Genomic DNA, 17,176 nt, shown 5'->3' on the forward strand with positions numbered 1-17,176 from the left:
TTGGCTCTCAAACTGTAAAAGAACCCACCCACCACTTTAATCACACTCTAGATCTTGTTTTAACATATGGCATAGTAGTAATTAGTTACTGATTACTTTTTTCTAGTAACTTGACCAACACTGGTGAGCATTTATTAAGACAAAGTCATCTGGAACATGAATAATTATTTCCCCAGGAAATGTTCATTATCCGTTATCAAAATGCAGATAGTTTACCGAGAAGCAAAACTGGGTACTTGTTTAGAGCTTCAACTTATGTAAATATGAATGTCATTGTGAACTTTTGAACTATGCTGGATTAGTTTAGGAGGTTGGTGGGGCCGACATCAGTGCTAAGTTTCTAAGGTGCAGTGGTTCAGCCCTCGTGACAGTTTCATTCAGTTTCTGTAATTCTGCTTCACATTTGTCTCTAGCACATTTTCACTCTAATCCATTATACTGGTCTACACGCTGTACCGTTCCATTGTGATGAGAGAGCTGATGTGAAAGCTAAGCTCTCAATTTACAGACCAGTCTGCATCCTTACCCTCACCTGTGGTCACGAGCTTTCTGTAGTGATCGAAAGAACACGATGGCGACACAAGCAGTGGAGAAAAGGGTGACTTGGTTGGGAATTATTTGTTTTAATGTCTATATTTAGAGTTTCAATGAGTATTTTTTTTTCACTTTCAATACAAAATTTTTCTGTTTATTTATTTCACTTACAATATTCTTTTTCAATGTCAGTATTTTTTTTTGTTTCATTTTAAACTGGCTTCTTTTTAACCCCATAAGAAATCAGATGAATCAGATGATAGAGCACAGAGAGCGGAGCTGCGGCACTACATGAAGAAGCAGTGATGTGCCACCGATTTCCTGTCCGATCCGATACAAGTAAAAATCAGGGTGGTATCGACGATACTGATCCGATACCGATACTTTGTACAAAAACTTATTTTATTTATTGTGTCTCAAATTATAGCTTCATAATGCTTATAGGACATCAGATTACTTGTTCTTATCACTTAATAATAAACAATTAACATATAGAAATAAGAACCTGAAGTTGTGCTATTTGAACACCTTGCCTGCCTGCAGCACTAAAGGACTCCCTGAGAGACGTCTGTCTCGCCCTAGCAGCACCTGTCCTCCTCTTCAGTTCACCTCAACATACGCTCGTCATATTCTGTGATATCATTTACTCTGAGGTGCTTGATGAGGTTAGTGGTGTGGCCACAACACCTCACTGTCTTGCCACATGTATCGCAAACCACGTCTTTGCTGTTTGTGGAGGTAAAATACGTCCACATATGACTCCGTTTACGCTCAGCTATTGTTGTGAGTGCGCACACCAGGGGCTGCCACACATTTATACAGCCGTGTTTCACACATGACTATGAAAGACGTGAGAGGAAGTAGTTCCTTCCAATGTAGAGAATCAGAATGATATAGTAATTTACCCTAAATTACTAAAATATCGATATTTTAATATGAGAATCGCTTCTAGAACATAAATGACTGGTATGGGAGGAATCGATGTTTCAGTATCGATCACATCACTATGAAGAAGTCGGGAGTGACATGTGAGGGTGATGCAGGGCATGTATGATGGTGGTGAGACGTGCTGCTGATGGACCACCATAAACAGGTCCCGTGTAGTACTGCAGTAGAGGAAGGCTTCCAGCTTCAGCTTCTTTCTGAACCACGCCCGACAGGGTCTAATATCATATTTCGATAAACACCCCCTGCGTGAACAAGCGACAACCGGCCCATCCGGCTGTTTGATAAAGCGCACCCACAACCGATTGGCTACGGGTTTTGTGACGTTACCGGATGTGGAGAGAATACAGTGGTCCACCGTAACGCGAGGTGAGTGTTTGTGTCGACGTGTGGTGTTATAGTTGTCTCCAAGGATGCACCTTAGCTGTTTAAATATCATTGTGAGCAACCTTGACACGCAGCGAATGCGCGGTGTTTGCGGCTGCATGTGTTTCAGCATTACTCTTGCTGGGACCCAGTATGCACAGAACACGTCTGCCTGCCTTGTGCACTTCACACCGGTGCTTATCTGCTCTCAACAACGGTCAACAGTCTGCGCAGCCACGACGGTGCTGCTGTTAGATCTTTTCCTTTCCACTTTCTTTGCATTCTGACGGACCTGTTGCAGCGCTGCGTGTTTCACTCATGCACTGAGTTAGTGCAATGCTAACGCTATCTGTAGGCAGTGATAGACCAGATGCTGTGCAATAACGAGAAACGACGCAGGGAAAAAGTATTGAACATGCGAAGAAAGGGAGGCGCGAAAAGTCACCACACCGTCTCAAACCTGTCAGGAATTACAAAGCAATCTTCCAAATTAGCATCAGCTGGTTCAGTCCCAACCGGTGGCCTATGAAGACGGTGTCATTAACAAGGTTTAATACAGGAAACATCCTGTAATAGGTAAAACCAATGAGCTCTCTCAACATGTACTAATACAGTCTGCTCAAACATGTAACGTCCAACACATGTTTGCAGGCCAAAGGCGTGCGCGTCTCTCCAAAAACACCAGACCAACAGTGAAGCTGTTACCGGTCATATTAAAATCCCACAGCTCTCTTCTGCATTCAGAATTTATTTATTTATTTTTAGAAAGAGGGGCAATACATATTAATGAACATGTTAACAAATGTAAATATGCCAGATTATAGCCTTGGGCTAATTTCCATCTGCAGACCCTCTGGGGAATAACATCAATGTTGATAAGATTGAAACTGTTTAGATCAATCAATCAATCAATCTTTATTTATAAAGCACTTTTCATACAGAAAAAATGTAGTACAAAGTGCTTTACATAGTTAAAAGCAGCCCACCCCACCCTCCAACTCACTCCCCACACTCTCAATACACATATATCCCCCCACCCCCACACACACATACACACACGCGCACACTTAAAGAGTAAAAATTGGGCTGGGCTCGCATGAGCCAAGTGAGGAAACACTATAACAGGGAGCCGTCTGCACCGGGAGCTGGTCACAGACCGCAGCCTCCGGGCTGGGCACACAGCAGGAGGGAAGCAAAGGAGCCCCCCAACCAGGCTGAGAGGACCCCAGAGCCCCAGCAGCCACGGTCAATAACAGCCCCGGTGCAGAGAGCGCCCTCCGAGGAAACACTGGAGATATGACGCAATACGATATATACAGGGTAAAACGATAAAATAAATAAGAACAGGATACAATATAAATATAAATATAAATATAAATAGAGTAAGAAGATTAAAAAATGAATAAGAATAAAATCAAAAAATATTAGGTAAATCCTAAATTAATAATAGAATAACAGGATAGAATAAATAAGCATAAAATAAATAAACGCTAAGTAAAAGCTAAATTAAAAAGGTGGGTCTTGAGCCTGTTCTTAAAAACATGTACGTTCTCTGCGGCCCTGAGCTCCTCCGGCAGGCTGTTCCACAGACGAGGACCATACCACTGAAAAGCTGCCTCTCCGTGAGTATGTGTCCTGACTTTAGGGACAATCAAAAGGCCAGTACCAGAGGACCTCAGGGTCCCCGAGGGTTCGTATGGTAAAAGCAGATCTGAGAGATAAGAAGGCCCAAGACCATTAAGACATTTAAAAACCAATAAAAGAACTTTAAAATCGATCCTGAAACACACGGGGAGCCAATGCAGCGATTCTAAAACCGGTGTAATGTGGGCCCGCCCTCTGGTCTTCGTCAGCACACGAGCTGCCGAGTTTTGCAAGAGTTGTAAAGTTGAAATATTCTTCTTAGGAAGACCAGAGAGCAGGGCAGTAATCAATGCGACTGGTAATAAAAGCATGCATCAGCATCTCCGTGTTGGCCCGAGAGAGAATAGGGCGGACTCTGGCTATATTTTTTAGATGATAAAATCCAATTTTAGTTACATGTTTAATATGTGGGATAAAACCAAGCTCAGAGTCAAAAATAACACCCAGGTTTTTCACTTGTAGCGAAGGACATAGTGAAAATGCCTGTAATTTAGACAAGAGTTTCTCTCTCTGAGCCTCAGGACCGACGATTAAAACTTCAGTTTTGTCCTGGTTAAGCTGTAAAAAGTTTTCTGCCATCCAAGATCTTATATCTAAGATACAGTTAAAAAGGGCATCCATTGGTCTGGTGTCATCAGGAGACACGGAGATGTACAGCTGCGTGTCATCAGCGTAACTGTGGATGTTCACTCCATGCCTCCTGATGACACTGCCGAGAGGCAACATATACAAATTAAAAAGTACAGGGCCTAGAACCGACCCTTGAGGCACACCACATGTCATTTCATGGATCTTAGAGGAGCATGTTCAATTTTGTCTATGGCGACATCCTGAATAACATCCAGAAGTCTCTCTAACAAAAATCATCAGTATGTCAGCAGATCTCCCTGCTCTGCTGACATACTGACAACAATCAGAACCAAAAATGTCACTTTTAAACAAACCACTCAGTCAGTCCAGTTTTCTTTCATTCGGCACACCTCAGCCCTCTCCTGGTTTCCCTTCCTCAAGAAGCAAAATGATATTTAAGAAAGAAAAGTGTTACTTTTCAAAACCCCGTGTACTTAACTATACTTGTTTACCTGTTTCTTATGTAGATAGTTTGTCTTGTGAAAAACTCGTGATGAGTTGAACCTTCTAAGGCATAGGTGTCAAACTCTGGCCCGCAGCCTAATTACATTTGGCCTGCGAAGCCATACCAAGTTATTATCAGAGCTGGCCTACTGGTATCATACAGCTAATATATATATTGTTTAGTATTAAGCTTTGCTTGTTCCATATTCAGTTTTTCAGCACAACGTGTTTGAGTCCATAAGAAAAGATTCATTCTTATATCTGGAGGAATAAATATATTTCAAAAAATATTAACGTTAGCCCGCGACTTTGTTCCAGTTTTGAATTTTGGCCCACTGTGTGTTTGAGTTTGACACCCCTGCTCTAAGGCCTCTGCATGTCAGCTAAACAGAGACTCTCAGCTGCAGTTAAACTTCCCTATTATAGAGGTGCAGCCATTGATTTCTTCCTCAGTCTGAGGAGCCACTTGCGCTGATATAAAACTGCCAGGCTGAGCCTAACATTTTGGCTCATTAGCTTCAGTTATATTTGTCATGTGCACGTTAGCACAGGGTCAAAATGTATTTGACGAGCAGAAGACAGTCACTCAGCAGGACAGTAAGGGTTAAGGGTCAGTAAGAGGAAGGGTTTTTATTTTTATTTAAATACTAACAAAAAAATAAGAATGGGGTGACCAGTGCAGAGTGTATTGTGTACCTGAGAAACTGCAGGACAGCTGTGTGCATCCTGTGAAGTGTTGTGGTTGAGGTGTCGATTTGGTGGTAAAATCTGTTTTTGAGTCTTGTAGTCCGAGCAGACAGAACCTGTAACGTCTGCCAGATGGTAACAAAGAGAAGAGCTGATGTGCTGGGTGGCTGTGGTCCTTGGTGATGCTGTGTGCTTTACGGAGGCATCGCTGGAGATAAATGTCCCGAATGGCAGGAAGCCTCATGCCAGTGACGTGCTCTGCTGCTTTCACCCTCCGGAGTGATTTCCGGCTGCTGGCACAGCAGCTTTGTACCAGACTGTGATGCAGCTCGTCAGCAGGCTCTCGATCGCACACCTGTAGAGGTTTGAGGGGATGTTGGCATTCATGCCAAACGTCCTCAGCCTCCTCAGGAAGTAGAGTCATCGTTGTCTGTGATGAGGCCTTTGATGGTTGTGTCATCCGCAAACTTAATGATGGTGTTGGACTCATGTTTAGCCACACAGTTGTGTATGAACAGGGAATATAGGAGGGGCTAAGCACACATCGCTGTGCTCATATGGATTACCTGTGCTAGGTTTGGACATGTTCAATCTTAGCAGCCACCATAAACACAGGATACATATGACTGAAAATAAGGGAAACCAGACTTGGATGCATTCACAGAATGTGCATGTATGTGTCTTTTCCTGTGTTGGCAACCTTTACCATCATTAGCTGAGCTGTCTCATGGATGTAGGCGGTGATATTAATAGTACTTGTTCAACTGTATGTGTGTAGGAGAGGGGGTCAGGGGGTCACCATATGTTTTGCTATTAAAAATGACAAAACGTGTTTTTTCTCTTTCAGAAAATTGGAAATGTGTAAGACTGAAGCCTCTCAGAAGCTTTTAGGTTGTGTCCTGTAGTTACCACAGAATTCATGGCAAACCATGAATACTTCCTTATTAAAACACAGACGCTCTCTGTATACTGACCAGATCCTCGTCATTATTTTCAGGAAAGAAAGCAAGCATGAGGATTTCCAACAGTCACCTGCAGCAGCTCACCATCTTCACCACCGTGCTGACGGGTGCAGGGATCGGCACAATGTACTACCTGCTACAGAGTGAGTACAAAAGCTTACAGTTAGTGAAACTTTTCATTTCAGCAGCTTCGATCATGTACTGTCGCGCTCAGAAATGTGTCATTTGAGAGTGTAGAAAAATTCAACTTGACGTTAACTTCAGCTGCACTCCTGAGAGTGAATTCTTCAGGTTTTCAGCTCCAGCTGACCTGGGCTGGCTTCAGGATTTAGCACCACTCTGTGGTTTGTTGCACATGTTCAAAAACATGGTGATCTAATTACTGTTTGAATGTCATCACCTGTTTTGGTGGTTTAACATAATTTAAGTTGGGTTTAACCTCCTAAGACCTGAACTCTTCCACAGCAGCATTTTTAATCTCTTTGATATTTGGGCTGATTGGGACCTGATGAATGTAAAAACAAACTATTACCAGATTATTTTTTTATCTTTTTGTTTTTAAGAAAAATAAGAGCCACATATGAGGATATTTGTTTAAAATTTTGAAAGAACAGCAGCAGGATAATGTCCTCGTAAGTGGATATCAGGCCCTTATTGAGCAAAATTGAGTATTTTGGTCTAAATAACCCAAAATGTGACGTCCACATATGTGGACGCAGGTCCTAGGAGGTTAAAAGAAATGATAAAAGAGAGGTGCATGATAATGTACTTTTACTAATTGTAAACATTTTGCACGTTATGTGTGCAGTGAGTGAATGATAAAGCCTAACCCTTCTTGCTCTAATATCTGACCCTCTTCTACCTCGACAGCTGACAACACGACTTTGCAGTTGTGGTGTCCTCTTCTAGAAACTCCACAATCTGAGCACATTGTCATTCAAAAAGCAGCTAAAAGCTCACATCACTACGCAGGATGGTGGAAATCCTGCCAGGCATTTCTGCCTCACCCACCTTTAATGATGCCCTTTAGCTCAGGTGCCCCTTGAAGGCCTTTGCCTGGGGGAGCCACAGTAAACATCTATGGGTGGCATCAGCTGAGGACCACCAGCCAAGGATGTTTATCCCCTGTTGTTTAGCCCCCAGACCTTGTGCGATCTCTGTAATCACAACCACATGCTGGCTTTATGCTTCTGCTGCCAGTTTTCTGGTGGCTGGCATCAGCGCTGCTCCCGTGCAGCGTAGACTGCAGAGGAGGAGTGAAGTTGAGGAGCCAACAAAGCCCTGATACCTGACTTCCAGTGAGCATATTACAGCATTTCAGTCAGCCTCCCGAGACTCAGCTGCCAGGTCGAGTACTTGGATTGCTTCCTCTCATTGCCAACCTCAAACCCTCCTCCCACATCAACAAAGAGAATCGTAGCAATTTCAGAGCTGGATCTCTGCCCCTTCATCGCTTTTCTTGCCAGCCTCACCATCATTTGCTTGATCTGTCTCCCTCTTTCCTTCCAGCCCTGGACGACCCTTCTTCTCCGCACATGTCGTCCATGAAGTTAAGCTTAGCTTCGACCTGGCCATGCACTGAATGCTTCAGAATGATGCTGAGGTCGTTCTCCAGATCTTGCAGTTGCAGTCACTTCCCTTTCTCTCGGCGACTTGATTGCCTGTGTCCACTCTGGTTCTTTCCTTTCTCTATTTTCTGCTCACTTTAGCGTTTGTTGGTGCACAACGTGCTGCTGCCTTCAGAGGGACTACTTTGCACCGTTGGTTCGCCTGCCTCCACTTCCTGCCTTCTGTCTTGCGCTGTGGTTTGAAACCTTGGCTTTGAGTCCCACTTGTCTGGCCTGTTATTACTGTGCAGTGTTGCTCCTCGCCCTTTTCCTTGCACTTGCATCTTCCCTGTTGTATCTGCAGCCCTCTGAAGGTAGTCACCTCTGCCCACTCGTATCTGCACTACCTCATTACCTTGGAGAGCCATGGTCAGTCTGATAGGTCTACTTTTATGGGACTAGCTTTGTTAAACTGGAGGACCAGAAAGTGAAATTCAGCCACAGTTTAATGACGGTGAGATTAACCCAGACAAGACCTCGTTTCCCAGTTCCAGTTGGGCCAAAGGTTTTTCCATCAGTGTGACTGCTTATTAAAGTTAATAGATCTGTGATGTAATTATAATAAGAGTTCATGTTAAGTACAAAAAATAGCAAAGTAACGATTAACTGGGATTTCATTGATTGGAAAAACTTCTCTTGCTCTGCTACGTGATTTGATAGCAAATCTATGAATGAGAGAATGAATCTGAGTGTCAGCAGGTGGGGAGAAGTTGCTTGATGAAGAAAACCTGCCAGCCAGCATGTTTACTTCAGACTCTGTTGCCCTGGTAACTGACTTAGCCCTTATCACAGACTTAACAAATTCAGAGTTTTAGCTGAGCCTACTTCCTGGAATAGGGCCAGCTATACCGTTGCCTCGATGTCCTCCGTTGTAGCCGTGTGCAATAGCAGCAAGACACAGAACACCTGCAATGGAGCTTGGATGCTCAGACAGCATTTAATCGACCATTCCTGGAACAAACATGAATAGAAACATGAATAGAAACAGGACAGGAAAAATTTGCCGCTTCCATCTGTTTGAGAAAGTGGGTACAGAAGTTGGATCACAGAAGGTCTCAGCACAATTAACCTGCTGTTTAAGGGAAGAGAGCTTAATTTACCCAGCTTCAGTCCAACTCTTCATACTGGAGACCTACTGGATGTCTGCACTGTGATGGTTACTGGAGCCTGTTGCTCCGTCTGCTCTCACATCCACTAGCCACTGAACAATGCTGTTATAGGTTGTGTCTTCTCCCCTTCTCCATCTCTAGCCTTGGTGGGGCTTTTCTCATATTGTTCCCCTGCCACTAAGAGTACAGTTTATTCTCTTGCCTTCTGTCTGATAAACCTTATCAAGTGGTGACCAAGGCTGTGAGTCTTTGCTTGGCAGATTCTTAGAGATCACACTTAGCCAACTTTCAGTGCTTCCCCAGAACGTCCCTCCCTGCTAACATACGGGGGCACTGCTCCTTGTGGTTGTTCGTTTTGTAGCCAAGCACCTCAGCGGTCGCTGCTGCTGTGGTCTAGATCAGCTGATTCGTTTTGGAGATGGTTGCAGTAGGGATTGTCTGTAATGCTTTGTTCACATCTTTTAGTAGAGAAGATAAAACTTAGATAAAACTGTATTAATCCCTCGGGTAGCTTCCTCTGGAAAATCCAGTTTCCAGTAGCAGAACATTGACAGACATTTGCATAGTAAAAAAAATTTTAAATTAAAAATAAAGAGGGGAACACCCAGCGTGTCATAAATAACAGATATTAACCCTTTCTGAGATGGATACAAATATAGGAACATATCAGCCGTCTTCAAGCCTCTGGAAGTAGGACATCTGAGATTGAACAAAGTGTCTGATCTGAAGCTCTCTGAGAAGATTTGTGTGCAGGAGATTGAATGTTTCAGAGAGTTTCATGAAAGATACGAAGCACCTACTGCACCAATCCTGAAACACAGAATCGCTTAAGGATGGTTGAAAAACATAATGTGGTGAGACTGGACTCAAAGGAGAACAGTCAGTCTCACCGGTGTTTTTTCATCTGAGTGTGTGCCTCACCACTGGATTATCAAATGACTTGATGGAGGCCAAGGAAAGTGGAGATCCAAGTATTGCCAAGACAGATGTGTCTTTAACAGGAATTGGAAATTAAACCAAAACCTGGTCCAGCATATATTAGATGCTCAATAGTAATACTGGAAATTATGCTTAGACTTGTGGAGACCAGAGTTTTTCACTCAAGGGTGTTTGCCCCTCCATGTGTAAAAAAATAAAATGAAAAAGGCGTGGAAGTGTTGCAGTGTTTACGGTGTATTCAGTTCACTTTGCATCCTGCAAACATACGGAGTAAAAATGTAGAAAATAGGATGTATAGATTCACATGACAAGAAGACCAGGTGATCCTCTACATACAGGGATACTTTATGCATGACTCCTCTCCTCCACTTCCCAGAGACATCTGCTCAGCCTCGTAGCATGGCCAGTGGCTCTATATCCACATCAAAGAGTAACGGACTTGAGGGGACACCCTTGCTGGGTTTGGAGGTTAAACAGCTGTGACTGCTGGGAGTTTGAAAGGATTGAGGGTTTAGGGCAATTTTATCCAAAAATTAAATTTGGGTCCAAACTTGAATTTTCCCAAGCTTGAGAATAGATACTCGCACTCCACACAATCAAACGCCTTCTTTGTATCCAGGGAGCAGATACAGTCTGGAGTCTCCGTGCGAGGAGAATATAATATATCAAACGGATGACAGATACTGGTTTTTAATAAAGCTGGTTTGATCTTCAGATGCGATTGATGGTAAAACGATTTCCAGCCTATGCACTAAAACTTTGGTCAGTGAGTAAGGAGACTGACCTGTAAGATGAGCATTCGAGTGGATCTTTACCTTTCTTTAGAACAACAGTCATACATGCTTCATAGAACGATGAAGGGACTTTGGCTGACTCCTTTAAATATGGCAATGCTACACACAGTTGAGGTGAAAACAATACTGAGAATGCTTTAAAAAAAAAAATCAGGAAATCCATCTTGGCCCGGAGACTTTCCAGACTGATGAAATCTTAACTTCCGCCTGTTTTATAGGTTCCTTTTTATAGGTTACATTTCGGAGAGAGCGTGGGATATTCAAAGAATTAAAAAGTTCTCCATCAGAGTTTTCTCCTGTGGAAGCTCAGAGGTATAAAGTTGAGAATTGAGAGACCTGGATGTGTTGTTACTCTAACATGATCTGAGGTGATGGTACCATTGGTCGTTCTGTTTTTGGGAATATGCAGTTTTGCCTGGATACCCTTCAGCTGTTGGATAGCATCCTGTCAGCTCTGTCTGTGCATATAGAACAAACTCTTACACTTTAGAAGCTGACATTAAACTGAGTGTTGAAAGGATGTCAAACATAGTCTGCAGCATTACCGTCTATTATATAATTGTGGTTTTTTTAATCCTTGGATATAGCTGAAGTATTTCTTTGATTTGGTTAGCTAATTCAAGTCACTCCCTTTTTCCTCATGTTTGCTGAATAAGAAATGAATTGCCCCCTCAGAAAGTCTTTCAGTGTATCCTAAATCGTCAGGCTAAATATCTCATTTGTTGTATTCGTTTGGGGGAAAGCAGATTTGTTTTTTCATGAATTTTAGAAAATTCTTGTCTGCAAGAAGAGTTTAATTAAATCACTAATGTTTTCCGTATTTTGGGGCATCGGGAAGATTCATGATTGGCACGAGAGTTTAACGTATCAGAAATGACCTCATGTTTTTCAAAGCACACATCTGGATCAGTAACGACTGAAACACCTCTGGCTTTGGCCTGACGAGTGGAGTGAAAATGCTGCCCCTCCCCCAGTGAGATGGGTGCTATCCGACCTGCAAATGTGTGTTTCCTGTTTAAACAACACAAAACAATATAAAACAAACCACCGCTGCCCTGCACTGTTTGATGTGTGAGAACATCCTTTTAGCAGGGTGGTTTACACCTCAATATTCCACCTAACGAGTCTACAGCACTACCCAACCTCGACAGAGATTCGTGCACAGATAGAGCCATGCATGTACAATAGGGTAAGGTTGTCCTGCAAACACAAATGAAACCAACACAACCGAGGCCACTGTGCCTCCTAAAACGTTACTATTAGAATCAGATCATTCCCACCCCTCCATACTCACTACTCCATAACCACCCCCACTACTTTTTCCCCAGCTGATGACGGCTGCCAAAAGGAAAAGCAGCGAGCTCACCAAAACACTTCCTACCTTATTCAAAAAGAGAAAACAAAAATTCTGTAGAATAGATTCGTAATTAAACCTTTAAGCTTCTGGTCAGATATGGCTGTGCCTTCAACCACATCAGAACAGAACATCTTACCAGATACACAGAATGTTGAAAAGTGAGAAAGAAAAAAGTAAAATAAAAGCGGCACCAATACGTGCATGTATGTACCGTATTTCCCAGACTACAAAGCGCACCTAAATATTAGCCGCACAAGCTAAAATCAGGGGAAAATCCTGTTTTGTACATACATTAGCCGCACCTGACCAAAAGCCGCAGGTGTTTCAATGTTGACTCATCATATGTAAGAGAATATGCACAAAGCGAATTGTCAGGAAAGAGATGGCTGTTTGGAGACACACCCCTTTTATTAATATTTTGAAAAACAAGTTATGGGTACATATTTGCACATGTAGTACATAACAGTAACCTGCAGCACACCAGAACAATAGATTCGGACTACCTTTTAGGCTCAGGTGCAGCGACACGGCTTTAACAAGAAGAAAAGTCAGTCATTCACCATCTTTCTCTTCTTCCTGCGCACTAAAACCACCAAAGTCCTCTCCTCCAGTGTCGGATACAAACAGGCTCAGGATGACTTCGTCATCCACTCTCCGCTTCTCTCCTTCGTTGTCACTTTCAAAACCAAAGAAATCCTCGTTGTCAGTGTCAGAGTCGAACACCCTCTGAAGGGCCGTGGCGGTGTCCTCCTCTCCATCATGCAGCAGTCCAGCCCTTCAAAATCCGTTGGTGATCGTGGATGTTTTCGCACTTTTCCATGCTGTCAGAATCCACCGGTGGAGTTGGGCATAACTTGCTTTTCGCAAGTTTATCGCCGCTCGTCATCCACGCCTCCCGCTGAATGCGTAGCGCTACTTTGAAGTTTGTTTTTCGCGCTACTTCGTACGGCACTACGTTGCCTGGCGGACGGACATGTGACTAACATACCACTCTTGAACCCCGATCCTTCCGCCAGGCAACGTAGTGCCGTACAACAGCGGAACAAACAAAACAAATCCTCTTACGATATCACAACAATCATGGACAATCCATAGAAAAGCCGCACCTGACTAAAAGCCGCAGGGTTCAAAGCTTGTGCAAAAAGTAGCGGCTTGTATACCGTAATTGTCGGGCTATAAGTATGCAGAGTGCTGACATGAGCAAATACTTAAAACCACTGCTGAACAGTCTTCCCGTAACCATAGCAGCCAGGTATCATCTAGCCTCCTGCATACTGCAGCAAAGGATAACGTGACTGCGGTAGTTAATAACATAACATGGATGCTCAGGATGATACAAATACAGTGGATAGGTTGTCCACATAATCCCTCGCGTCAGCGGCTGAGCAAAGCCATCCCTTCTCTCTGCTGGTAATGTTATTGCAACTTCCCTCCCCGCCGAGCCTCGCGGATCAGAAGGTCCTTTATCTGATAGCGATAAAGGCGAATGATTACAGGCCATGGTCTCTGAGCTAAGTTTGGCTTAGCAACAGGTGAGCGATGGGCTCTGCACTCACCTTCGATGGATTCCACCAGACCTGCATGTTCTGTCGGCTTTCCAGGTCATTAACGCTGGCCACCAGTTTAGCATTGCTTTCACTAAAACTGGAACAGACATCCTCGTAATTCTCTAACCAGCTAACGTCTATACAAGTATAGAAGTGTGACGCTTATGTTCTGAATAAAAGGGAATAACTGTCTCCTCGTCCTATCACATCCCTGCCAAACTCACTCCATATGAACCTTTTTAAAAACTAAACTCTTGGTTTGTGTTCTGTGAAAGCTTATTTTAACTTTAAGTTTTGAGTAAAAAGAGTAACTGTTTACATTCATACTTTAAAATGTTGTATTATTTTCTAGCTTTCCTGTTTTTGTTCACTCACATATATCATTCTGTCTGCTGTCTACTTAGAGAACTTTGCTGCGTCAGACTACCACAGGCTGGCTTTGCAGGAGTTGGAGGCATGTCCAGTTGCCATGGAAAGCCTGGGGGCGCCACCTTTAAAGGTCCACAACATCCATCTGACTGACAGATACAACCGTGTAGATAAGCACACTGCACAGGTACTGTCCTTTAGGAGGGCAAGTGTGCCAATAACACAGACAACCGATGCTGTCATCCCTGACTTCTTTCTTTTCTAGTTTTGCATGTGCAGCTAAACTGGTTTTCCTTCTGCGTATAATTAAAGTATTTGCTTACAAGTAGCTTTTTAAAAGTATTTAGATGTATAGAAAATTGGTGTAGAATCCACATAGTGAGCAAATGTAAATCACAAACTCAATCCTATTGCAAAGAACTCTGAATGTATTGAGTACTGAGTGTAAATTGCTTTGCAGATAAAGATTCCTGTGACAGGGATTAAATCCGGAGGCTATCTGTGTGCGTCTTCACTGAGGGATCCCAACACAAACAGGTGAGACAGTTGTGCCACAACTGAACTGCTGCTGCTGCTGAATTTGTATTCAGTTTATTTTGACATAGTGATGTGACTGACAGGCGCCAGTTTAGCTCAGTAGGTGAGCAGAGTTAGGCTGACATCAACATGACTGACATGCAGACGCTGCCATTCGTCATCAGCATATTACATTTTAGTGTGTGTGTGTGTGTGTGTGTGTGTGTGTGTGGTATATCATGCATATAGTGCCGTTGATATTTGAGTTGTATTTACATTTTCGATTAATGAATAACTAATGGAGAAAAGCAAAAATCATTATTTTTGAAAATATCACAGAATAATGTAACACTTCACATGCTTTATTGTAGAGTGTTGTGTTGAGCTGACACATTGACAGTAGTCATTTTTTAGTCATTTTAGGACACTTTATATTGTAAAGACCGTGTGTGTTTCAGGGCTGTGCGTCCTGATAGAAATCTTATGTAATGTGTTTTGGGTACATTCAGTGAATAGTTTATATTCACTTTGTAACTGACTAACAACCCTTTACCGTGTTAGTAGTCTCAGGCGTGGCTTCAACTTTAACACTAAAAACCACACAAACACACATCCACACAAATAACAACAAAGCTGAAACAACATCTACGGGTTTCTAGGCCTTGAATCGTATTTGCAGCCGAACACTCTTCAGCACACTGTATGATGACTGCTGTGAAACTGTCCATAATTGTTTTAACCGCCGTCAAAAACAAATGAAGCAGGATGTGAACGCTAACCATAGGGACTGATGTGAAAGCTTGATGGTCGCTATTCCTCACACGCGTTCGTTACTCCTTGCAGGTGGAATCTGAAGCAAGCAGTTCTAAAGCTCAGGGAAGGAAATGCCATTGACCTGCTGAATCCTCCATCAACTACAGCACAAAGCCACGCAGCAGGGCACGCAGACGGGGTAGACGTGGGCCGCTGGCACTGACCAGCTTTATGAACAAACAACTATGCCTGCTAGAAGAAGCAGGCGCTGAAGATGTTTTGAGCTATATTTACTCCACATTCATTGTATGGTCTTCTTTTAAGGGAACCATCAAGAAGAAAAGCTCTGTCAGTGCCGCAGACTGCTGCAGACTGTCAGAGCTGAGTGGACTTGTGCACTCACTGCTGCCTCTGTCACAAATCATGAGAAATGTACAAATATGCACCAATCAATAAATGTTACAAATGTATTATTTTCTAACATAATTGACTTTCACACAGACTTGCAGATGTGTGTGTCTGTATGTGTTCAAGGGAAACGGTCTGATATTCATAAAACAGGACGTAAAGCTGTGGTTTCACTTTTACCGTAACCTTCTGCTTCCTGTGCAGATGTAGAGCGAACGCACAACCACCGATATAAAGAAGGCATGTTTGCCATGCTCGGCTTTCTGTGGTTTCTCTTCAGCTTTTTATCCTGTTATTTTTGCTCTCGGTCTCAGTCAACATTTCCAAAATAACAAATTTCCAAAATAGCAACACTTGAAGCTATGTGTGCGTGTGGATGCACTATCATTTGGTCATAACACTTTTCCTACTGTCACAAAGATTTTCAGACAATGTTTTATGGAGATGGTTGGACTTGTGCACTCAGATCATTACATTTTAGGACAGTGACGCAGTTTTTGTAATTTTGTCTCTGCACAGCACCGCAGTGGATTTTACTTCAACCAGCATGTGATTCAAGTACAGACAAAAGAACCGATTCGTTTTAAGTAAAGAAACTGTTGTTTAATACTTGGATGCAGTCTAGAGTCCATGAACATCACCAAATACGCTTTTCTGTTCTTCCTGTGTTGCTTCGTGCAGGTGCAGCAGTTCCTCCTTTTTTCCTGCCTGTCAGCTTAGACATTGTCATACTGCACTTAAACTATAACAGCTGAAATAACTCTAATAGAAATGAATACATAAAGAGACAAAAGGAACCTGGGAACAAGAGGAGCCTGTAGAGCATTTATCGAGCTCTGGCTGCAAAAGCTTACTGACAAGACAGTTTGAAAACAATATATTAAAAAGAACAAAGTTCATAACTTCATATTAAAATTTCAGGTCTGGAAAACACATTTGGGTTCAGTTTAATGACAAGTTGGTCTGTTTCTATATTTAAAATTAAATGACACGATGATCTGACATCCTGGCTTCCTCTTGCTGTTGAGTGTGTGTTGTACCTCATCTCTGTTCGGAGTTGAACGACGAGTTGTTTCGACTTTAGTGTAGATGCTTCAAAGATTCCATACATCCCACATCCTCTTCATGTAACCCCTTCAGCTTATTACACACATCTCATTATATATTAGCATTCTATAGCAGATGTATATGACAACATGAAAACTCTACTTTTATGTCCAGCTTGCACTGGGACAGTTTGTGTGAGGCGGCAGGAATGAGAATCAGCACTTCCAAGTCTGAGGCCGGAAACAGGTGGAGTGGCTGCCCCAGGTGGAGGAGTTTAAGTATCTTGGGGTCTTCTTCACAAGTGAGGGGAGCAGGAAATGTATAGATGGATGGGTGATGCAGCCACTGTGCCGGTCCATCACGGTGAAAAGCAAGCCAAGCATAAAAGCAACCTGTGGTCATGAGCTGTGGGCAGTGACCAAAAGAATGAGATCACAGATACGAGTGGAGGAAATGAGCTTTCTCTGAATGGTGACTGTCCTCTCAGAGATGGGGTGAGGAGTTCATCTGTGAAGGGC

The 17,176-nt window shown here is 42.9% G+C and overlaps 1 protein-coding gene across 1 annotated transcript; it reads left to right on the forward strand.

Annotated features, from left to right (window-relative positions):
- The first annotated feature begins 1,659 nt into the window (after positions 1-1,659).
- coa1 (cytochrome C oxidase assembly factor 1) lies at positions 1,660-15,865 on the forward strand. Its single transcript, XM_026150405.1, has 5 exons — positions 1,660-1,848; positions 6,248-6,355; positions 13,970-14,121; positions 14,395-14,471; positions 15,294-15,865. Exons 2-5 carry the CDS (start codon positions 6,262-6,264, stop codon positions 15,424-15,426), a joined length of 456 nt encoding a protein of 151 aa, XP_026006190.1. The 5' UTR covers positions 1,660-1,848; positions 6,248-6,261; the 3' UTR covers positions 15,427-15,865.
- Positions 15,866-17,176: the final 1,311 nt, after the last annotated feature.

Source organism: Astatotilapia calliptera, chromosome 18 (genome assembly GCF_900246225.1).
Source record: "Astatotilapia calliptera chromosome 18, fAstCal1.2, whole genome shotgun sequence".
Lineage (NCBI taxonomy): Eukaryota > Metazoa > Chordata > Actinopteri > Cichliformes > Cichlidae > Astatotilapia > Astatotilapia calliptera.

Coding starts and splice junctions, on each gene's coding strand:
- coa1 (XM_026150405.1), top strand. CDS start 6,262: ATGAGGATTTCCAACAGTCACCTGCAGCAGCTCACCATCTTCACCACC. Junction 6,356..13,969: donor AATGTACTACCTGCTACAGA/GTGAGTACAAAA, acceptor CTGTCTACTTAG/AGAACTTTGCTGCGTCAGAC. Junction 14,472..15,293: donor AGGGATCCCAACACAAACAG/GTGAGACAGTTG, acceptor TACTCCTTGCAG/GTGGAATCTGAAGCAAGCAG.